Raw genomic sequence first — 25,284 nt, forward strand, 5'->3', positions numbered from 1 at the left:
CAGAAGTTTTTTTCCATGATTCCTCCCTCATTTTGCATGCTTCTTCACTCATTTTATTCCTTCTTTCCACTGCTTCCCTCCTCAATTCCTCCCTTTTCTCACCGTATTCCTCTAGTTTTCCCTGCCATTCCTCTCCTCAGGCCCGTCGCTAGGGGGGGGCATTTAGGTGCAATGCCCCCCCATGGCGCATCTGGTGCCCCCCCCCACTTGTACGCCACCCATTTATGCCCTGCTGCACCCCGTGAACAACTTAGTGTTTAAGGATGAGCGCCCACTGTGAACTTGCTGTTTAAGAGTTCACCTGTGTGAACTAAAACCCTTATTCCAGATGTCCAGTGTGGTGACTAATAAGGCCTTCTTGGATAAACTGTTTTTTAATAATATCCTTCTTTGAATAAGAGTCAAGAGATAAGTGTGCGCTTCCCAGCGCATCTCCAAAAGCAATTGGCAAGACAATACAGTCAAAGACCACAAGATAAAAGATAATAACACAAACACCAACGCCAGCAGCCAAGACCTCGTGTCGAATGTCGATGTTGTGGGTGGTTATATATATATCGTGGATCATTTAGTTTTAAGGAATAGCCAATCAGCGTATTCGATATGGAGACCCTATTGAGCAGGTTACCTGATTGGTTGTAAGTTAGTTATAAATGTAATACAGTCATAATATGATTAAGGAAAAGACATAAATTTACATTATTAAAGATGAAGTGCACGTGCACCACGTGACCTTCACAACCCGTCAACCCTCCATCTTACAAAAGTAATTTTATAATAAAAATTTAAAATATGTGTGTTTTCAATCGTGCTTACATTTGAAATTATGCAGATAAAACCTGTTTTTGATGCATCGATCATTTAATAAATAAAACCGTCAACCGTCAAATCTCGCGAGTCGCGAGATTAGTGACGCGAGTCGCGAGGGACGAATCACAGAGCACGAGCTCGCAGCAGGAGAAAAAGACGTGGATGATGGATATACGAAAATGGCTCAGAAAAGGAAAAAATGCAAGCGACGAAAATAAAGATGATGAAAGACATGTTGTGGGAGGAGGAGGAGGAGGAGGAGGAGGAGGAGGAGGAGGAAAAGACGATCATGTCGATGAAATACCGACAGAAGCTGGCCAACCTGGCCAAGCCAGCAACGTCAGCCCTGCGGCTGGAGCCCCAGCGCAGACAGCCAAGTTTCCACGCTCGGCGGCGGCCTCGGGATCGGGTGTGACCGTCAAGCCGCTTCCCGATGATCTTGGAAGTGAGAGACCGAATCGAGTTGTTCTACAGCGGTACCCTGACCATCTGTTGCAGAACAAGAGTCGCTCGTTTGTGTCCTCGTGGTACCAGACTAATGAATGGCTGGAATACAGTGTGCAGACAGATGCAGCATTCTGCTATCCATGTAGGAAGTTTAACACCGCACGTGGCCCAGTGGACTCTACTTTCACAGTGCGAGGCTACCGGAATTGGAAACATGCTGTTGAGAAAAACAGGGGGTTTCACAAATACGCAACTTCAAAGGAACATTTAACTTGTGTTTTGAGGTGGAAGGAGAATGAGAGGCGCATCGATTGTGGTGAGGAGATTTCCACACTCCTCAATGCTGACCAGCTAAATAGAAACCGGTACTATGTGTCTGCTCTTATAGATGTTGTGGGATTTCTCGCCGAAAATCAGATACCTTTTAGAGGGAGCCTTGATAATTTTGAAGATATGTCAGACGGGCACAGTGGGCTCTTCCTCTCGTTTTTAAACTACACTCTCAAAAAAGACACCGAGCTCGCCGAAATAATAAAGCATATCCCACGAAACGCAAGCTATACTAGTCCGGAAATGCAGAATGAACTGATCTGCACATTGAGCAATGTTGTGACGGATGCCATCGTGGAAGAAGTAGGCACATCGTGGTTTACCATCAAGGTGCATGGGACGAGGAACCCCACTGAATGTGAGAACATATCAATCATCTACTCACAATAGCTACAGCCGACGCTGGAGATGCAAAAACATTGACAGACCTAATAATTGCAGAGCTGACAAAAACAGGACTTGACACGTCAAAAATATTAAGTCAGGTGTAGGACGGGGCTTCGGTAATGGCTGGGAAGCACGGTGGGGTGCAAAAGTTGTTGCAAGAGATATTGGAAAGAGAAATCCCCTATGTGCACTGCTTGAATCACCAACTCCATCTGGTAGTTGTCCACGCACTGGCAGCAGAGAAAGCTGTCACTGATTTCCTCGAGGTTTGTTGTTGCCTGTACAAATTCTTCAGAAAGCCCACTGTTGCTGCACAGTATAAAAGTGAGCGGTTAAAACGACTTCTTGATCAAAGGTGGATGGGACATTTAGCCACCGTGTCTGTGATCATAGTATCTTTTAAGGATATCACATCCTTACTGTCGGAGATTGATGCAGAGCGCGCCTACGGTGAAGAGATGAGGATGGAGGCTATTGGGCTTTTGCGGGAAGTCTCTGGGCCTGCCTTCATGTTCACTGCTATCTTTGTACAAAAACTGCTGATGTTGTTAGATGGCCCTAACAGACTCTTGCCGGCAGAGGACATGGACTTGCTAACGGGGTTGGAACTGGTGGCGAGTGCTACAGAGTGCTTGAAGAAACTCCGCTCTGAGTATGAGTTCACTGATCTGTGGAACAAGGCCAACGATGCTCACACTTCTACACCTGCACCACCAAAACGGAGACGCACAATGCATTAGAACTTGGAACAGTTTGTAGTTTTGGAGACTACAGGACAAAACAACGACAATGACAAGACAGAACTGCAGAGGGTTTTATAGCGCAATTGACACTGTGCTTGGCGAGATCGCTCGGCGCTTCAGTGAGCGCAACACACAACTCGCCCGTTCACTCGCTGCCTTGAATCCTGAAAATGGCACGTTTTTGGATCCCCACTTGCTCCAGCACATCATGACATTAACAAAGTCAACCATCAGTGAAACAGAGTGTTTGGTTGTAAAGCAGTTTATTCGCTCACAGACAGAAAAGCAGCCAAACAAGAGATGAACAACACAAAAACTCCTCTCAACATACCACAAAACGCTGGAAGCCATGCCAAGTGTAGTGACTGCTATGAGACTTGGAGTAACATTTGATGCGTCCACTGCCTTGTGTGAAAACTCATTCTCAACGTTGAGGAATGTCTTCACTGACCATCGACGGTCCATGCGCCATGCACGCAAGGCACAACTGGTACGGCTGGCCTTTGAGAGAGACCTCACACGTAAATGCCTGAATGAATGGAAGGAGAAGGTCCTCAGAAGATTCCACACCGAGACGAGTCGCCTGCAGCTCTTCTGACAGCGAGTACAGCGGTATAAAAACTATACGAAGAGTTCAGATTGTGTGTGTGACTGCTGGTGATGCGTGTGTGGTTGTGGTTGCAGTGTGGTTGTGGTCAGCATCTGCCGTGGTCGGCTGCTTTGTACTTCTGATGTTTAAGTTAAATGTTGTGTTTGGTGCTTTGCATATCCCATATCTAGTGCTTTGTGCATAACCTTACCTCTGTGGAATTGACTGATTTAAATGCGGACCTTGTGGTATCTTCAGGCTGGTCATATTTTCTGTTGATAGTTTAACGTGATGATCGCAGGTCATAGCCGACTGTATCTTATTTCAAAGTGCACTGATTCTGGTGCCAACCTCCCCTGTTTAGTCATTGTATCTCTGGTATATTAATTTTTCTAATGCCAATTCTTGACAACACCTTGTATAAGTGCACCTGAATCGGTACCAATTGTCTAATCGTTGAATATCTGCATTGTGAATGTGCCAGTTTGTTGTGGCTCTCCTGCATTCGAATAATTTTAGGCCAAAAACATCGGAACATATTAAATCTAGCTGAGATTAATTTGGTTAATATGCGACGGCAACCTCAGTATAGATGTGTCAATGCTGCATGAATACAATAGTATACCTGGTTATCAAAAATATGAAATATAATAATTGTGCCCCCCCATCCAGTTCATATGCCCCCCTTTAATACTGAGCCCTGGCTACGGGCCTGCCTCTCGTTCTTTTATCCTCTTTTCCAGGCACTCTCTTTTAAGCTCCAGTTGCACCAATTCCCCATCTTGTTTGCGTTTTTCGTTTTCTATCTTTGTTTTCCTTTCTTCTTCCTCCCTCATTTTTCCCTGCAGTTCTTCGAACTGTTCTGACTTTTCCAGCAATTCCTCCGTCCTTTCCTCCAGATGTTCCTCTCCTCTTTTTATCTTCCGTTCTCGGCTTTCTCTTTCCTGATTGCCTGTTCTCACCTCTTCCTTCAGTTGCTTTATTTCCAAATCGTGTTCGCATTCTCTTTCTTCCAACTTTTTTTTCCATTCCTCTTCCATGTGCCTTCTATCCCCGGAGTTACCAATTCGCTCCTCCTTCATTTTCTCGCTCAGCTCGCTCGTCTCTTGTTCCCACTTATGGATACTCAATTCTACTTTCCCCATTTTTCCTTCTAGTTCTTTGACCTGTCTTGACTTTTCCAACATTTTTTTCTTTAGTTGTTTTAATTCCAAATCGTGCTTCCTTTTTTCTTTCTCGAGCTCGGTTGTCCATTCTTCCTTTAATTGCTTCTGAAGCCCGACAATGTGTGCCTGCCTCGCCTGCCATGCCCACGTGGTTTGAAACGGTTGTTGAGAGTGCTCGCCTCGTGTCGTCCGTTCGTAGCGCTACAAATAGCGGCCTGCTCACGCCTCGTGCCGTGCTGAAGTGCGGCCGCGCCGCCATCTTGCGACTCCGTTTGCCAGCAAAGTTCGTGCTCAGAATATGAGGGTGAGCTCCCCCATGGATTAAAATTACAAGTACCGTCCCGGGCCATGGATTCTACACAACTACACATATTCATTTCTACCCCCGGCACCCGCTCACCTTGAAACTTCCTTATTTCTCGGAAAAAATTAATTTGGCTTGCTCGTAATTTGGCGGGAACGGGGGGGGGGGGCGGGGTTGCTTCGCACACCCCTGGTCTGATCCCCGTAAATTTAGTTGGAGACCAAGGTGGATTTGAATCCCACACTCCTGTACATCAGTGTTACGAATTTCTCTCCGCCCGGCGTGCGATCGGCCACGTAACTCAAATTGCGACCGCGTCACCCACCAGAACGGGCAATTCAGTCGTGACCCTCCTTGGAACTACCGCCAGGAGCTAGTCACGGGTGGGTCTTTCGACCCCACCACAATCGTGCCAATCGGCCACCTGCGCATGATAGGGTTGTTCGCCAAACTCGACCTACCTAAGTACCTGCGCGGGTAGTTAACCGGGCGATCGTACCTTGCCGCTGGCCGGCCTAGGACACGAACCGCTTAAGCAGTCCGTTCCATGCTTCAGTGATAACCGAGCGGTGTTATCGCCAGGCCCGATGGACATGATTATTTACTGGGTGCTTACACCCCTCTACCAATTCCTTCCGTGATGCAAGATGGAACTTTCAAACAAGGGAAAGGTCGCAACGAAAGGGGGAACAGTTCAAAAAGCACATTTATTGCACACTCAGACAAGCACGTATTTTACAGCCATACAGTAATTCATGCACGTATTTACAAGCAAGCAAGAAAGCAAGAATTACAACCGAATAAAGTCTTTATTTACACAATTACTTAAACAATTCTACTTATAAGATGGCGCCACACATGCACTTACACAAAAGCAAAGGAAAAAAACACCCTCAAAGGCAAGGGTGGCAGATAGGTTCGTGGACCAAATGTGCGTGGAACCTGGATGAGCAGCCAGGTCCACAAGACTGAAGCGTCTTACCCGTGCCCTCGTGGCGTGATGGCGGGCAAGCCGCGATATCGGCGTAGCTGCTCCTGGCTTTGTGCCCCTGGCGTGGCCGGCGAACTCTCTCTGGTGCTTCCCGTCTGCCTTTCCCGTCGGCTTCGAGCTCCATCTCCCGACTCTGCCCCACCGACACTGCCGCACCGACACTGCCGCCGTCTGCCGACACTGCACTGCACTCGACTTGACTGCCCCGTCTCCCGATTCTCCAGACTGCCGACACCGACACACTTCAGACTTGACCGCCGCTTGACCGACTCCCTTGACTGCCACTTGACTGCCTCGAGCTACGTTGTGCTCGCGCTTGTATAGGCCGAGGGAGGGGCGTATATGCAGATTTGTGGATCACAGCGGGTTCGTAGGCGGGGCTGTACCACCTGATGCTCAGCCATTGGATGGAAGAAAAGTGGGCGTGAATCATTCCTGATCCGCTTTTCGAGGCGAAAGGAACCCATTCACAACCCATGGTACGACGTGTGGTAGAAAGGCGAAGGTGGTGGGAGTTTGCTGCGGTGGTTTGGGAAGGGTGTTTGTGGTGGCGATTTGGTTGCTGGCGGGCGTCGTTTGAGAATGGCGGTGAAGCGATGCTTGCGGGGTGGAGTTGTGGAGGTAAAGAGGTGAAGGTGGTGGTGTTTGAGTTGTTGGGGGCTGATTGGTCCAAAATAATGATAGAGGAAAGAAAAACAGCTATCTCAAAGTATTGCAGCCCGGTGAACACGGAAATTCCCTCTAAACAACGGTGGGGAAATATAACTACACATATGCTTATCGTCATAACTGATCTAACGACCCTTTATGGTGGTCTGCGAATTTCCACAGTCGTAACTATATATATATATATATATATATATATATATATATATATATATATATATATATATATATATATATATATATATATATATATATATATATATATATTTGAAGCCTGGTGTTGGCGCAGTGGTTAGGGCAGCGGCTTGGGATCCAAAAGGTCCTGAGTTGAAGCCCCGTTGGGCCACTGAATTAATACACCAGGGGGTTGACTCAGCCTGTCATCCTTCCGAGGTCGGCGAAATGAGTACCAGTATACTGGGCCGGTGTATATCCTGGTTAAAATAGGTGTACCATATCCCTGTGTCGTAAGAGGCGACCAGGGTTGCGTCAGGAAGGGCATCCGGTGTAAAACATGAGCCAAATCACTATGCGGATCATATGGATGATCCGCTGTGGCGACCCCTAACGGGAGCAGCCGAAAGAAGAAGAAGAAGAAGAAGAAGAAGAAGATACATACATATATATATATATATATATATATATATATATATATATATATATATATATATATATATATATATATATATATACATATATATATATATATATATATATATATATATATATATATATATATATATATATATATATATATATATATATATATGTATATATATTTAACGCTTGGCTGATATCGGCAATTTGTCAGGAATCGGCAGATTGGAGTCAGTGTGATTACTGAATGCAGTATATACTGCATACAACCCAAAAACCTTGAGTAGCTTTCACCCTTGTTTTGGGGGAATTTCAATAAAGAAATTTAATAAACAACATTGCATTATAGACGTTTCAGGGAGATGTGCATAAACATTTGTATTTATAAAAAGTTGCCAATCATGACGGGTCGAAAAAAAAATTTGGCTCAGTAATTTGGGTGTTATCAAATGTATTTTGCTTTGAAACTCACAAAGAGAAACCATATCACCTTTGTAAATCATGTACCTCTACCTTGGAGCAACTGCCAACTGTACATCCTGATCTGACTTGGCAACTGATTAACGATCATCAATCCATCATATTAAACACCTCCCAGAGATGCCTGAAATATCAAACTTTGTCCGAATGAGACAAATTAACACTGTTTTTAGCAGTCAGATCTGCTGCTAAGTTCAATTCTGGAGATTAAATTTTGGAGTTTGGCTAAGTTTAAGAGATTCTCGAGGTTATGGAATGGGCAAAAATGAAATAATGCCACAATTGCTGGTGTTTCTGGACATTTATAAACATTGCAATGTATCCAGTGATCTGTAGCTATGATGATCAAACATTTGATGATATGTGTTAGGATAGTGAAAAAAATAAACTTCATCGTTTAGAAATCATTTCAGCCTGTTCCATGTCAAGGCATTGCTGAGCAGGCTGAACCAAATGGCGAATTAAGACCCCTGTGAGGTAACTGAGGATGCACCTTAAGACCCTTTCAAGGGAGAGTGAGGTGGCTAAGGATACTCTTAATAAAGGAAATAATTCAATTAGGCTGTTAATCATCTTGAAAAGGGATGTTTTGATTAACCCAAACTCCAAATTTTCACTCATGCACTTCCTTGGAGTTCCCTATGGATGCATGCAAAGTTTCAGGCTGCCCGGTTTATTGGTTTTGGAGCTATGGAGGAGGCACGCGCGCAAACACACACACACACACACACACACACACACACACACACACACACACACACACACACACACACACACACACACACACATTGACTGACTGACTGACTGACTGATGAACACACTCTGACATTTATGAGTATAGATATCAACCAAAGAAGTGCACTGATACTATGACAGGATATCACATGTGCATAAATTATGTCATCACATCACTTCCAAACGAAGAGGCATCCATATGACACTCAAGCCTTTGTGACTGAGATGCATTGCCTATGGTCATGAATCGACAAAAGCAGAGATGTCAATCTAGATTTTGCCCTTGTCGGCTCATGAGGACAACATACTGCTGATCGTTTATTCGTGGGCACATTAAGTTCATTAATAAAACAAGTTGCCGGCAGGTCGGGAAGGTAGCACTGTAATGGGACTCGATCTGTGCCAAGCTGCTTCATCAAGTAAGGGGGGTTTGATATAATATATATATATATATATATATATATATATATATATATATATATATATATATATATATATATATATATATATATATATATATATATATGTCCTGCTTCATTCCGTGCAATGTTGGAGTGTCCATTTGTTTGATGGTTATCTAGTATTGAGGTTGTTGCTTTTGGCTTGGCAGACTTTTCTATCTTGTCTTTGGATCACTCCCTAGAGCTGGTCCTTCCTTGTTTTGGCTCAGTCACGTCATTGTAATTTTTGTTTTCTTTTTGATTTTTTTTTATGGATGGCGTGTGGAGGAAGGGATGAGCCCAGAACCACACAAGTACCCTACTCCCCCTCCTTCCCCATTTCAAAGACAATGCCCGGCACCCCATTCCAGGAGACTGATTATGGCAAGGCTATTGAAGTTGTCTGTTGGATGGGTTGTGATACTACCCCAGGTCAGCTGGTAAAGACGAACCTACCGCTATTGGTTTTGCTTCCGTTTTCCTTCTCCTAGATGGGTGGCATTCACCAAGGCTATCATGGCCCACCTCTCCTGATTGATCTATATCTTCCTCAGTAAATTCAAGTTGTTGAACATGGAGCATTTTCACTCTCCATTTTAGGAATAGGAACTTCTTAAATATGCCCTTTTCGATTTCTTCCAATTGTAGCAATAGGTAAACAAAAATAACAATATCCCATCTTGGACAGCCTTACTCCAAGTGTGATAAAGCCATATTGCTTTTATATTTGGGGGTGGGGGGATCTTTAGAAATTATTAAAGTCTCCCCTTAATTAAGAAGTGTAAATTATACATCAATAAATTTGTTTTAATATCTAATCCTCCATTTATAACTGGATGAGACATTCACAGTAAGTGTATCGAGCCAGAACTGTGCCTTTACTCATCTGATGTACATTTTCCTTCCTTATCAAATTCCATTGTTTGTCCATTTCTTAAAGTGTTTGCAAGATCTATGACTTTCCTTGGCATCTGATGAGATTCTAATCCTTTTCATTCGATTTTATGAAAATGCATCTCGGAGATTTTTGTCAAGGAGGTATTTGATGGAGTTGGCAGTAATTGTTCGGTTTTACTATCTGTGTTGCAAATAGCATCATATTCCACTGGAATTTTGGTTTCACTTCTCCATCACTTCGCCTTGAGGGAATATTGAATGTGGACATGACAATTGTATGAATGCACAGCATTTACCCAAGCATCATGCAGTATTTTCGCATTGTTATTTCATTTACTTTTCATTCTGCTTCTTCCTCGTTGATCGATCTAGGACTATCCAGGCTTAGGATGAAATATTTCCTTCCATTCTGTGTTTATTATCGGAAATGAACAACTTGAAGGGATCCCTCCTTGGAAAGAGTAATGTGTTTTGAGTTACAACTAAAGGGGCCCGTTAACTGAATTTGCTTTATTTGACTTGGATCGGGTTTCATGAGTGTGAGCTTTTGTGTTTCCTGCTGGGCATGGCAAGGAATTGCAACTTTTTGAGAATTTCTGGACCAGGGTTTAGTTCATTCACTGCCGATCTAGGTATTCAAGGCTTTATCCTTTGTGGGAAGGAGGGAGGAATTGGGGGTTGGGGGGGTGGGGAGAGAGTGCAAGAGACTGTTCTTAAAAGAGGATAGATTTTGGTGCAATCTGAGCTGGAGACCGCATTGTCGGTTGTAAGAAAATACTATTGAAACATTTTTTTTTTTTTTGACACTTGCATCTCTGCAAGCATTCTCAAATGACAATAGTTCACATATCTCTCTTGAATGTAATTAATTATTGTCAAAATCAAAGGAAGCAGTATGCATTGCAACTGGAGTCAAATATTTCATTGCATATAGGGATTGGTTCCAGAGTGATCACCTCTTTGGTTGGGAATGTGCATGCTGCATGGGCATGGGCATGTGCATGTATGTGCATGCTGCATTACGTGACACAGATTGTTCGACTATCGGGGCTTGCTCGGCCAGTTCTGCAGCATGCTTGTTTGTTGGGAACAAAACCCATACCCGGAGCTTTGGTAGTTGAGCAACTTTGAGTAGCTCAGCAAGCTGAGCTTCTGACGTCGGGAGTTCATAATGTTGTCAGAAATACTGGATAGATAAATAAACGCAGTTTTATTTTGTCGAAATATCGTTGTGTATTATTGCAATAAGAAAAAAATATTTTCTTGCGTATATTTTGAAAACTAGAAAGTTTGCATTTATTGGACTATTGTGAGCATCTCAGCCATTGAACTACTTTTGTATGCCCCTCGTATACACTCATTGTTTTTTGCTCGACCCTCTCCCGACTCTTGTGTTTGTACTGCTGACTCTGCACCAGGGGTTAACTCGAGCGCATGTGCAAAATAAAGCCCCACCCTTCAGAAAGGCATCCACCATCAATAAACCCGTACAGGGAATTGGGGCTCTGCCAACCATGTGTTGCCTTGGACTTGCTGCCTTCCACACTTGGCTTGCTTGCTGTGTATTTGTTTTGCTGTGTCAGGATTTTGATTTCTGACTTTGACCAATTTACTGATTGTGTTGATGATCCGTCTATCTATATCCCTGTCTGTGTTTGCCATGTTTCCAAGACTTCAATTTCTTGTTGCTGATGGACCAAGTCAAAAAAATATTCTCAAGACTTTAATTTTCAGATTTCTTTCTTATGTCAACCAGTTTTGGTTGTTCTTTCACCGAGCAGGAATTTGTAATTTGGCCAGGGAGCCGGCGATGGCTCGCCCTACTCTTCACGAAGTACACCGTGGGGTCTTTGACATCCACCAACTAATGCTGGCAGATGTGACGCCAGTTTAACGTCCATCCTATGAACGGCACACACATTGATGAATCACCCTGCCTGTAAAACCACAGGATGACAGTTTATAACTGGGTCTCTAGTCAAACCCAGGCTCGACGGCGTAGAGACGAGGTCAACGAGTCACCTAATGTAGAATTCAAATCTCTCTCCATTTTCATTTTAAAATTCCAACGTCGATGCAATGACAAATATAATTATCCACTCCTTGTTTGTTTGTTTGTTTGTTTTCTGTCCTGTCCTGGTAAAATTCTGTCCTGGGCATAGATGGAGGTTTTGCTGTTAGTGGGACAGAGAATGCAAGGTGGAATTGCTCTTTGATTAACCTGTTGAGAATGCATTTACTTTGTCGTGCAAGAATGTTTGGAATACAGATTTGTCGTCTTGTGTGTTGCACGTGAGACTTTTACACCATGCTTTATGTACAGTTGAGATAAACATTTCACCAGGATGCCGACTTGAACCTGATTTCGGCTTTCTGCATGGGACCTAGTCTTTATTTTTCTGAAAATGTTGATTCATCTGGTTTCTGTTTCAGCAGCACACCGTGACTTGATTGCTGATAAAGTTACAACTGACGTCTTGAGCTGCATACATCAGAGTGTCGAGCGCTTTTGGGAAGCGGGAGGGTCAGGGGGAGGTGTAGGGGATTAGGTCTCTCCCTACTCGTGTGTATATATATATATATATATATATATATATATATATATATATATATATATATATATATATATATATATATATATATATACCCAGAAGTGATTGCACCTCAGGCACTTTAAAAAAAAATTAAATAATCAAATTTCAAAGTGTGGGCTCTGCTTGCTGGCTGGGCATGTGAGTTGAGTCGAGAGGGAGGGGCCACAGGGTAACTATCGATGCACCAAGACGGAGAGGACTTTGTGCCACTGGAGGTCTGGCTCCGACGGGCTCAGCATATCGGCAGTTGGTTTTCAATAATGGCAACACGAGAGCTGGAGATCAGGTGGGAACTTCGAGGTTTCTCTGATCATATTTACTTTATTTTGGGTCATTCTGTCTTTGCTTATGGTTAATACTTACTTGTAAATTGATCCAGTATCTCCGGGCGGCATTGAAACCGTTGCTAGGCGCACACTTCCACCAAGAGTACACCACATGCCTCCTTGCGTGCGTGCTTGCACACTGTCCATAATGAGACGTGCAGATATGAAGTGCTTGAATTCTCATCGAAGGTAGAAGCCCTGTGGCCATGAGATGGTTGGTGAAGTTGGTTTCTATAGTTCACTGAATAACCACTGTGATATCTATGCAAGATTTGTACTCTCTGTACTGAGGCAGCTTCTGCTGGTACAACGGGATCCACTTATTGAGACTGAAAGCACGATTTGCCTGACTGGAATGGGGACAGCTGGCACCTAGTTATCGGGAACGTGTTTTCCTTGAAAGCGATTCTCAGGATTTGATTGAAGAATGGTTTCTCGTAAAAGTTCTCCTGAAAGGGCTTGAATTTTATTTGATTTCCAAACAAAGTGATGCACAATCTTCCGTTTTTATTTTTTTATTTATTTTTTTATTTTAACGTGTAACTATCGAAGCAGCTGCTGAGACGGTGATGGTGCTGGGTGGTGCTTTGATATGGGAGCGGAAGACCACAGAACGAATTAGGGTGGGTTCAGTTAGTTCTTGCCACGGATGATATATCTTGCCATGTTTGATCCTGCCCAACCAGTCACACGTGAACAACATAATCGCTTATTACTGGAACTGTGGATTGGGTGTGGGTTATCTGGAACTTCCTGCTGTTGAAGCGTGTCATGACATGCGTTGATGTTCTGGCAATGACGAGGTTCAACTGACACGGGGGGGGGGGGGGGTGAGAAAGGGGGTGATGTTTAGGCATTTACCTTTTGCGGTCATTGAACGTTTTGCTTCGTATAGAGACATCCCCTTGTCATGCAAAACAAGAAGAAAAACAACATAGTTGTGAGGACTCCATGCTCTGCTTTGTCCATGAGCTATTCTTATCGACTGTGCTTTTTTTGGCTAAGGCGCATTTCTGCAATTCCAAGATCAGCTTTTGCGGCCATTTCTCTCCTGAAGTCACAGTAGTTGTTCATTGTGCAAATTTAATGTCGTTGCGCACACATCTGACGCACGGTATTCCATTGTGCCACTTCATTATGACATCATTTGGCTGCTCAAAGCTTTTTACCTCGTATCAATCAAAACGAGGTTTTCGGCACCGCTTGGAAAGTCCGGTGTTTTCCTTTCCTTGGAGTGCAGAGTGACCTGTACTACAGGGAGAAAGGAAGCACTCCTCCTAGCATGGCGTCAGACTATGACCTTGATAATGATGAGCCATAACTGTGAGATGCCATTCCATGTGGATCTTCATGGTGCAGGATATATATAACTCTGGTGCATTACCATGGCAACCAGACTCTCTAAGAAAATGGTATCACAGCTCGGACTTTGCAATTGTCTGGCCTGGCAAGTGTTTGGTGAAGATGGGTGCCATTTTTCTACACTCGATGTCAAAATTGGCTTTGAGTTAAATAATCATTCTGTCCTTGTCTTATCGCTTTGTCTGATGGAGTTTGCTTGTGTATCCACATTGTCCATCCCATAGGTCCTCCCCGATCCCTCTGTCATTTATTTATTCCCTTTTATATAAAGCAACTGATGCATTTCATTATCCTGAGGTTCAGATCTTGAAGGACTTCATGATGGCTGCTTCTTTAGAGTATCTGATTAAACATGTTGTCAAGTGGATTATATCCAGTGACTTATAACTCGTGAGACAAAATGGTTGTCTGCATCTACAAAACAAGACTAAAGCATTTGTGTCGAAATGAAATGTCGCATGGTGGCAGTCGAAACCAGCCACTCGTGTTCGATGGATTTTTTCTTTCGCATCCGCTTTTGTTCACACACGGGGGATGATCATAGTCAAAGCCATGTTTAGTTGAGACGTTTCAAACAGATTCCTAACAACCTATGTTTCATGCTCATTAATTATTCAGTTGTTGGACTGAGATGATGACATGCTTGCCGAACGTACTTGCCTTTGAGGTGTTCAATTTCAGTTTCATTCTTCATCCTGAATATAAACCGCCATCCTTTACACGGGGTGTTAAAGCCAGCTGCCCCATCTGTAAGCATTTCCTGGTGGGTGTCGATGACCTCGCACTGCCTTCCCAAAAGGAGTTGGCCACTGTGCTTGCTTTTTGGCAAAATTCTAATTTCCTGCCCTAATCTACAAAGTGGACCTTGCGTCAGCCATGCAGTGGCACTCGCCGAGGGAATGATGCAAATCACAGCAGTGTGCTGCTGCTTCCACAACATGAATCATCATGATTTCAGTGCTCAGCAAAAATTTTTTTTTTTTTAAGTGCATACATTAAAGAAACTATGATTAATGAGATTGAAATACTGTACAAAGTTTTGTTCACCACAACCTGATGAACTCTGAATGATGTTCTGAACTTGTGAACTCAAATTATTTAGATTTGAAAACTTGAGTCTTTCCTGCACTGAAGGGTGATGCATCATTCGGCAAAGTTTTGTTTTTTTTTATCTTTATCATCCCCGTTCTTTCCCTCTCCCTTAAAACATTGCATTTGTAAATGTCATCCGTAAATTTGTTTCGTCCAGCAATTGCTTCTGTCCATTTCTATTTATTTTGATGCAACTCCCATGGAATTATACTTTTATGCGTAGCGTTGGCTTCATGGTTAGGGTGGTGGGCTTAGGTTCCTAGGATCCTGAGTTCAAAAACCTGTTTAATTAATACCAGGTGGGGTTGACTGCCTGTCATCCTTCCGAGGTCGGCTAAATGAGTGCCAGCAAGCTGGTATCCTGTATTGGAGTGGTGACCCGTCCAGGATTGTGCCCAATAGCCAAGGACACTGCTTCGGCAGCACCAACGCTCTGCACAGAGTACGTACGGTCACGACTGTACGACTGTACGCTGGTTTTCAACATGTATCTGGTACTTTCAGGAGTCAAGGTTTTAAAAACTATATTTAAACCGTTAAAGTCAAACTTTTGGACTTGTCATAACAAAAAAAAAACCTTGATTGACATAATAGCAAAAGCACATGAATACATTTGAGCAATTTTTTTTTTCATGTAATGTGCTTTAAACCTGTTCGACTATAAATTGAAATGTAAACAGATACAATACAGTGACTGGGAAATCTCTTTATTTACTCGCACAATTATTAATGTAATCACACATTAAGATCACCTTTTTCATGTCAATTATTTGTTTTTCAATTCCAATGGATGATCGACAGTCCTTCAGAGCAACGTTTTCATCAATTGTGCAGTAAATACAATGTTCGTGAAGACTTCTACATTCGCATCTCTTGATACTTGGTTTCATTTGGAAACCAATAAGCTGCTTGGATTCGGAATGAGTAGCCAGCTACCACCTACCCCTTTAGAAAGACCAAAGCAAAATAGGATCTGCAAGTGGAATAAGAGATGCTCAGAAGTGATGAGAGGACGGGGAGGGAGGGGGGAGGGAAGTGGTTGATGGCTCGTTAGCCTTCGGGTTCCATGAAAGAAGTCGTTGTTTGCTGCGAGGTTCTCCCCTGGCCTCCCAGTATGGTGTGCTGGCATCTCCTGCGGAGTTTGCTTTGCGGAGAGCAAACAGTGCAGAGGGGGTAATCGTGGGCAGTTCTTCCCCACTGAGGCCTTGGTTGGGCCACCCATTTGAATGGAGTGCCCACAAGGTCATGTGCCCATCTGGTATAGATATACCATCAGAAATAGGCCTAAAGCATCGAGACCTGGCTTCATTCTCTTGCATATAGACGTGAGTGGAAGACTGTTTTGCACTCACACCTTGATGCTAAACACAGCTGCAGAAAAACGGTGCAGTCTGTTTGTAAACCCATCTGCACCACCCATATCAATTAGTCAAAACACCTGTGAGATGTTTTTTTCTCATCATTGGGACAGTTGGGCTGCCGGTGCTTTACGGCGGCACCATTGTGCAGCCGTAACCATGGTTACGTCTGTTTCCAATAATTGTAAAATATAATAAGGGCGCATGAATAATATTTCAATTTTTTTTTCTTCTTCTTTTTCTCGACCCGAGTCGACAGGTGATGGCAACTCTGGTGTTGTTCAGCAGATGGCAACATTTTGATATATTCGGTTGACGGTTTCCTTCAGGATTTTGCATCCACCTTGTAAACCTGGCTACATGTTCAGCTACATTGTCAGAATCTTAAAATGGTTTCCATGAAACCCAAATGTAATCTTCAACATTCTGTAGATGAGGAAACAATCAGGTTTTTTCTTTTTTTCATCCTTACCAGGAAGCTATAATTTACAAGGACGGCTGCTTGAACTTTGTATCTTTAGCTTGTGGCCTGTTTCCTTCAGCAGTTACGTGACTTTGTCTTTCATGACCATGTGGCCACGATGTTGCTTGTATCCTCCTGTGAGGTATATGTAATGTATCACATGATTATGGTTTGTGACAAGAAAAAATGTTTGGAGGAAGAAATCGTGAGATTAAGAAACATTTTTGAGGGCAGTAAAAGTTTGGCAGGTTCTTGCTTGAGCTGATGTGGCTTCGGCCTTTTAGTCTGGGATATCCGGTTTGAGCTGCATGCTGCCGGGCGAAGAGACGAGAAAATGGATGACAAGAGGGATGTGAAGGAATGAAGGAAAAGGTGTTGTGGTAAGCGCTAATCAGGTAATGGTTGCAGTTCGACACTTTAGCTGTTTCGAGAAAATTCTTCCATTACTACTACTACTACTACTACTACTACTACTACTACTACTTTTATGGCCGCAATTACTCCCACATTCCTGTGGGGTTGGCGAGGGAAAGTTTTTTGCCCAAGTCTTTCACGAACCGGTTGGCCAGACCTAATTCTCAACTAAGTTATGCACCTACAATGCCATCATATGCAACTTGATGGAACACTGCTTCCTTCACCCCCCCCCCCCCGCCCCGGGCTAGCACCTCTGTCTCACACCTTGCTCAGCTTGATGTCATGGAAACCAAGGCCTTCAGGATCATTGGCATCTCGCACAATGAAGCTGTGTCTGTGGGCATATATCACTTTACCGGCACAGACAGGTCGGTGGTCTGTCTTCCAACACCTCCTTTCTGGTCAAGCATCTCTGTTCTTTCCATGCTTTGACCATCCCAGCTTTCTGCAGGGTTCACACATGGTCCACCATCAACTCCCTTCTGGTGAAGCTCCCAAAATTCATAATTACTGCTCACCTCCACTCATTCATTCCTCTTTTTTCCCCCACCTGTGGAATCAACTTCCACATTCTTCCCTCCAAGTCTTCAAGACAGCTGTTCACCACCATCTCAGATCATCCCACATCCAACCCCATGCTCTTTTCTACCCCCGTTACCCTCTCCTCCCACCCCCTTCTCCAAGCCCACCACTTTCCAAATTTCCAGTTTTTCTTTCCTGAGAGTTTTCTTCTGTATCCATCTTTCCACCCCACATCTGATATTAGTCCATGTCTCCCTCAATTTTATCCTTCAACCCTGCTGTCCGTGATCTCCTCCCAGCCCCTTCTCTCTGCTGTGTCCTGATCTGTTCAATATTCTCGCTCTTCCTCAAGCCTTGACTTTATATACAAAAACGTAGTTGGGCCAGCAATTTGGAATTTGGTCAGGGTGCCTGCGATAGCTCACCTACTCTTCACGAAGGACACCACGGGATCTTTAACGTCCATTAACTATTCCTGGCAGAAGGGAATGTCGTTGAACATCCATCCAGGGCACACACACGTATTGATGAATCAACCTGCCTGTGAACCACTGGGTTGACATTTTTTAGCTGGGTCGGGATTCAAACCCAGACTGGACAGTTTTCCGACGAGTGTGCATAACTCCAGACCATTCTGCCAGCCCCTCGATTACTTTTATTTTATTTATTTATCTATTTATTTATTTTGTGCTTTTTGGACTTCCTGGGACTTTCCAGCATTAAGGTCAACGTCACTGTTTATGCTTAATGGGTTTGGCACCACATTTTATTGTCCAAAAATAATTTTTTTGAGTTTTTTATGTGGTTTGCTTGTGTTTTCTGTCATAATGTAGAATGTCAATGTCCTGTTGAGCAGTGGAGCTGAGAATGTCCTGGATTGATGGGTTAAGGGTCGACATGGGTCTTAAGACAGCAATGTTGATGGATGCGCGGGAGCAGAAAGACATATGTGGTTTTCATGACGGTTTCCTTGTACAAGATTGATTGGATAGGTAACCCAGTGGTGCCATGCTCATCTTTTTATCACGGCACTTGAAGACTTTGCCAGACATCATTTCATCTACTTAGGTAGAACTTTAATTTTAATATATCTGGAAGTTGTAGAATGACAGTTGTGTCGCTTTACTTACAGCTCCCATGCCGATAAGCATTGACTCTGTTTTAATTTGCAAGAATGACTTGTAGCATGTTTTGACTTGCATGCTTCCCCCTACCTCTCCCCTTGCCCCGCCTTCCCCCCACCAATTCACATTACCTTTCCTTGTTCTGTGTGCAGGAATTACAATATGAGCGGCTAACTGCCGAGCTTGAGGCAGAGCGCCTCATTGTGGCTGACCAGCTTGGGACATGCAAACTGCAACAAGAGTCCGCAACGGCCAGTATGAGCAGCATCAGGTGAGGGTGCAACCAAATACGTCACGGAATTTGCTGCTATTTTTACGTTTTCAAAACAATGAAATGGCAACCATTCCCTTTGTCAGGCAGAAACTAATTTTACATTATATAGTTGTGTGAAGATTTCCAAATTTGTGTTTAAATAAATTTGAGTGCTGGAATTCCATTTTCTTTGATCACATCTGGTATACGCAGTAATTTTCCTGAGCCGATTGTCTGTGTGCACTTCCTTCCTTTTTGTCTTCCCAAATTGCCAAAGCAATATTTCATCACCTTAGCCATGTAATTGCAAAGACGGTTTTATGAAATCTTATATATATAACATTTTGTCTGGCCAAAAATCGAACACAATAAAAATAATTACCATTTGAAACCAAAATTCCTTCACCCCACATTATAATATATAATATTTAAACCTGGAATATTTTCACGATCCACCATGTGACCCCATGACTTGAATAATTTATTTTCTCTATACCCTGCCAAGAATATATCACTTTGTCCATTTAATGTACAGTTGATTGCAATTTTAAAAAAAATTGTTTTAAAAAATAATCAAAGAAGGGTTGTTCTTTTTTAAAAAAATTTAACATTCTTAAAATTAGCTGCATTAGTTAAAAAAAAAACAAGCTCAAATGAGCTAAGATCCTCGTCCTCTTAATGATGACGTCATAAAAACGAAAAACACATCATTGTGATGTATCAGGTTTGCGATAAATTATCTGTGCTAATGCCCGGCTTGATTCCCGCAAACAAAATTCAAACAGCTTGCCTAGTTTCGGAGATAATGGTATAGGCGATTTCCATTAGCGGCGATATTATGACGTCAACTTTTTTTCTAGGAAGAATTTCCAAAATCGGAGATGGTTCCTGCCTGCGCGTGGGCTTTCTGCATATACATGGCAGGTTTCACGAAGATCCGATGAAAACTCTGGGTTGTGAAACAAAAAATGTCAAAAAATAGGAATGACGTCAAAAAAAAATTGATACGTGTGGTAATTCATCTCTGCTAATGCCTTGTTCGATTCCCACAAACAGAATTCAAAAAGCTTGCCTAGTTTCGGAGATAATTTTTTAGGCGATTTCCATTAGCGGAGATATTTTGACGTCATAACTTTTTTTCTGGGAGGAATTTTCAAAATTGGAGATGGTTACTGTCTGCACAGGGTATTTTTACATATATATGCCAAGTTTCAGGAAGTTTCGATGAAAACTATAGGCTGTGAAACAAAAACGTCCACAAGAAGAAGATGAAGAACAACAACGTGAGTAAGACTTAGAGATCCTCCACGAGGACCTAAAAAAAAAAAATGATGACGCAAGTAAAACAGCTGTTGTGCTCCTTGGGGGAGACTTGGCAGCCTTTGAAATTGTGCATCATCTGCTCGTTTCATTGCAAAGTCTTCAGAATTTTCCAAGCCGGATGGAAGATGGCCAGAACTTGCAGGTGCAGGTTTGAACTGCATGTTGTGTGTTGGGGTCAGATCAGGCTGAGATACCTGCAGTTCTTTGACAAGTGTTTTACCTTAGCTCTCCACGCCAAGTCAAGGACTTATCTACGGTACACAGCATATTATTTTCAGAGATGCCATCTGCTGTTGTCATTAGCCTGTACATACCTGAATCATGTCTGATAGTCCCAGAGATTCAGGCTTTGCCTTAAAATGGCTTATTTAAGGTTGAACATGCATCGAACCTTTACTTGAATTACTGCAAATACAGGTGTTTGAGTTCTGATAATAAAGGCTTTGAGGCCTTTGGTATGATAGATTGAAAAGATATTTTGCAAGTAACGAAGTTTGTGCTCGGTGGAGGATAGGATAGGCTTGCAATCCTGCTTGACATGATAGAATGATGAGCTTCTTGATTCGGCAAAAAGATGTTTAATAATTTTACTTGATGTAAATTGCTTTGAAATTGATGTTTCTTCACACATTCCCATGCTTTCTTACAAGAGTTAGTGGAGTATCCACGAACCACACTGTTTCCATTGCGGTATGTGCTCATTACAGCCAAGTCAGAGCTAGAAAGCTGTTGCTGGAAAGGGCAGTCCCTGTCTCTTGGCTCCCTTGTGATGGAGAACAAAGTGCCTGTTCCTGGCAGCTATCCTTCTGTGCTTTTGTTGCAAACTTCCATGGCTAGCCTTTAGGGGTTGGACTAAACGATGGCCTTTCAAGAACTTCAGTCAAGTGTAGTTGCAATAAACATAATAGATTTGCCAAGTATGCATTTGGCTTCATGTCATATATTTTATTCTAAACCACTTTAAAAGCATTCGAGTTGGGATGTCTTCAACCATGAACTTCATTTCCTCACTGGATCTAGAATATCATAAGAAAATACAAATCGGTGTTTGAAGAACCTATATAAAGCTGGGGGCAGTGGAGACAAAATAACTTTTGAATCCTAAGCTTGAATACGGCATTAAAGGTTTTGGAACGGATATTGAATGGGAAAATACCATCAGCCTTTGCAAACCGACATTGCACACACAAAGAAAAGAAAACGCCTTTTTGCCTTTTCCACTTTGTTTTCTTTCGGGACTGCCCGAGAGCTTTTTTGAGCAAACTGGCAGCTGTGGACCATGTGCATAAAAGGGAGTGGAGATTGGAAGAGGAGGAGGAGTTGGAAACATAAGTGGACAGCTAAGAGCGAGAGACACTGGGACAGAGACATGCTGCTCGTTAGGCCTTTTGAAGACAAACTGAGTGGATGTAGACAAAGGGCGTGTGTAATTGTGAGAAGAAAAGTGAAATAACGGGTCATGTGTATATATATATATATATATATATATATATATATATATATATATATATATATATATATGTATATATATATATATATATATATATATATATATATATATATATATATATATATATATATATATATATATATATGTGTGTATATATATATGTATATATATATATGTATATGTATATGTATATGTATATGTATATATATATATGTATATGTATATATATGTATATATATATATATATATGTATATATATGTATATATATATGTGTATATATATGTATATATATATATGTATATATGTATATATATATATATGTATGTATATATATATATATATATATATATATATATATATATATATATATATATGAATGTCTGTCTTTCTCTCCTTCCCTCCCTCTCTGTGGGTCTGTTCCTTATGCATGGCCACTTTTTTAAAGCTGCAAATGCCATACTTGTGATACGGACACAACTTTGTGCGGGAAGTACCAGTGGCTATGTGGCTGCGGCCTCAGAGTCTTTTGAGGCCAAAGTGACCAATAATAGTAATTTTGCCAAACAGGTTGACCAATTGGTATTAAATTGAAAAGTCTGGATTTTTTTATGTGCGAAACAATTGACCTTTTTAAAGTCCATGAAATAATTTAAATTGATACATCAACTTAAACTTTTCCCGTCACTGCGGATGGACACTTTTTTTTTCGTAATATAATAAAGGGTAGGGGAGAGTCGGTGTGTAGAAGAGGATGTAGTGGGGTCTGAAGCAAGTGGGCCTTGCTTTGATGAATAAACAGCTGCCTGGGCACGCAGACAGTCTGCCGCTCGGGATTGGGATTGCACATGTAACAAGTGGGCAGGAGGCGCCTTGCCTAATGATGCGTTTAATAATCCGCATCTCCAAAATGGGCAGTCTCAATGAGTGCACATTTCCAAACAAACAAGCAACGACGGACCTCATGGACACGGACGGCCTCACGAATGTCGCATGCGGCGTCCGCCTCTCGAGGGTTGTTTTATGTGTTTGGCCCACCTTTTCTCACGTGCACAGCTGGTCCTGGCCATTATTCTGTCTCGAGCTCTTAAAGTGTGACTGCATGCTTCTGTCATCATGAATGGCACTTCAACTCACTGGTGTTAAACTCTGCAAATGCTGTGTTTCTTCTGCAAAGGAAGTACGTCACTTGAATACAATGAGGGCTTTTTAGAAACGACAGGGATTGTTCTCCAGCTTTTTATTTTTATTTTTTTGTTGCCATTTTGTTAAGGCTTTTGGCAGAGCATTTACTAAGGAATTAAAAACATGCTATTTGACTTACTAAGGGTGTAGTTGTAACTTTTTCTTCAACCAAGCAGCTTTCCTGGGTAGTTGCATTGTGAGTCGTCATGGTAAAACGCGTCACTTCGAATGAAATGACAGGCCAAGTGCATTGTTTTTATTTTCTGGTACTTGTCAAACAATAATTGTGCATTCTGTAGGACGTTTTTTTTTTTTTTTAAGGAAATTATTATTTTTCTGTTTAACTCCTTGATTTCTGTGCATTGTTTGCTGAAACTAAACAATGTGCCCTCGGTTTCAGTTCGACAGATGAATCGCTCAACTGGAAAAATGCTTCTGGTAAGAACATGCTTCCTATAGAACCTGAACTGAGCTCTGCTAAAGATTCTTGTGTTTCTCATACTGCTGTTTGCTTTTACGATTTGAGGTCATGACAATATTTATGCAAAGAATGTGGCAGGGGGAGGTAAAATTGCAAATTGGAAAACTAGAAAGGGAATCAAGATGGACGTGGGGCCAAATGTATTTATGAGCCAGACATAACATCTGGATACATTGGAAAATAAAGGGAGGGGGAAAAAAAACAGAAAGAAGTTTTTGTATGACAAGGGAGGAAGACCTGTTGAGGGAAAGAACGGAGGTATGTAAATGGCAGAGAGAGGGAGAGGGAAGTGAGGTAAGGGGAGAGGTGTCAACAATTCTGCCATATTTGCGTGCATAGCTAGTAGATGGCTGTCTTGTGAGATCAACGTAGTAGAATATTGAAATGGTGAAATAAATTGTGCAAATTGACACAATGATAACAGTCTTCAATGCCAACAATTATTCCTATGTTCTTGTGGGGTTGGCCGGGGGAGGGATGGTGGGTGAGGAGGAAGCTTGGCCGAAGTCTTTCACGAACCACACCATCAGGTCCATCCCAGTGCCACCGTGAGGCAGCGCTGAGCTGATCCCCCATCCTATTCACGCAAGAGAGTGGGGCGTGGAACTCCTCCCTTCTCCCTCAACACACTCACACCTAGTTTGAGCCTAGCCCAAACCAATGCATGGGTCTCCAGGTTACGGAGGCACTCCAGCACCAAAAGGATGGGGGCTTGGGCCTCTCGCCGACTTCCAATGGGTCTGGAGATGCCGAAACTGCTTTGAAACATACTCTGCGATGGTTCCAGGTGAAATTCTCCAGCGCTTCACAGGTTCTGCACCCATCATTAGGATGTAGTCCATGGCCTGGCAGGTTGTCATTCAATCTAATATCATCTGGCGTCCCTGGGAAGCATGGCACGGAATTGCCAAAGGGAGTGTGGGTGGGGCATGTGATCAAATAGGAGTGGGGGAACCCATTAGCAGTATCATTCTCTGCCATGGACCTCCACCCCCTGCTTGCCCTACGGCTCATCTTGCTGATGTTATAGCAGACTGCGCCCACCAGAGGTGAATGATGTTGATGATCGGCCAGGACAGTGGGAGGCCTATTAGGACCCCCCGCTAACTGACCGCCTCTTCACCATCGGGCCACTTTACCATCTGTAGCCCAAAGCCTAGCACCACGACCCACATCATCCATTACGGAAGACGAAGACCCTCAGCAACCCCCAACCATACAGCCTTCCATAGGTTGAGTGGCAGCAGGTCAGTCGCAGAGGTCAAGTCCGCCGAAAGGAAGACTCAGGCTAGGGAGCAGATGTGGAAATATCGGCCATATAGTGCCATTATGATCGCCCTTTAACACCTGCGCCAGTGCATGGCCCTCCTTAAAAGAAGCAAAGACCTGCATGCGGCAAGTGTGCAGGAGGGCTAGAAGGGCTCTTGTGGATCGTGTCATGACGCGGGCTTTCCAGCTCCATTAAGTGAAGTGCGACTACCTTGGCCCTTGGTGGTGTGTCGAAGTCTAACTCCGAAAGGAGCTGGTCATGCATCCTTGTAGCCAGAACATAGGCTTGTCAATTGGTCAAATAAACACCCTATGGTGGGTCACCATCCCACTCTGCCGAGGCACTTGGATCTTCTTGTATCGCAACTTCATTCAGGCAAGTGGCGAGGCCCCCTTTCCTTCTGGATTTCTCCAGGCAAGAGCCTGAGGTCAGAGCAAATGGATGCAGCTGAATGGGCGTCACATTATGCGACGCCCTCCGGTAT

At 42.9% G+C, this 25,284-nt stretch overlaps 1 protein-coding gene across 5 annotated transcripts in view; it reads left to right on the forward strand.

The window, feature by feature from the left end:
- The window catches only part of LOC147031757 (catenin delta-2-like), a 189,196-nt gene that overhangs the window by 106,522 nt on the left and 57,390 nt on the right, over positions 1–25,284 (forward strand). For 3 of the 5 annotated variants that reach the window (XM_085867143.1, XM_085867157.1, XM_085867135.1), the window contains 2 exons: positions 18,993–19,111; positions 23,450–23,487. In XM_085867143.1, the coding sequence (XP_085723269.1) occupies positions 18,993–19,111; positions 23,450–23,487 (157 nt within the window). Of the gene's footprint in view, positions 1–12,306; positions 12,463–13,056; positions 13,126–18,992; positions 19,112–23,449; positions 23,488–25,284 lie in introns of those variants that run through there. The other 2 variants (XM_085867152.1, XM_085867150.1) reach the window with 2 other exon arrangements.

This window comes from Eptatretus burgeri, chromosome 2 (assembly GCF_056783735.1).
Source record: "Eptatretus burgeri isolate ZD-2024b chromosome 2, Ebu_testis_v1, whole genome shotgun sequence".
Lineage (NCBI taxonomy): Eukaryota > Metazoa > Chordata > Myxini > Myxiniformes > Myxinidae > Eptatretus > Eptatretus burgeri.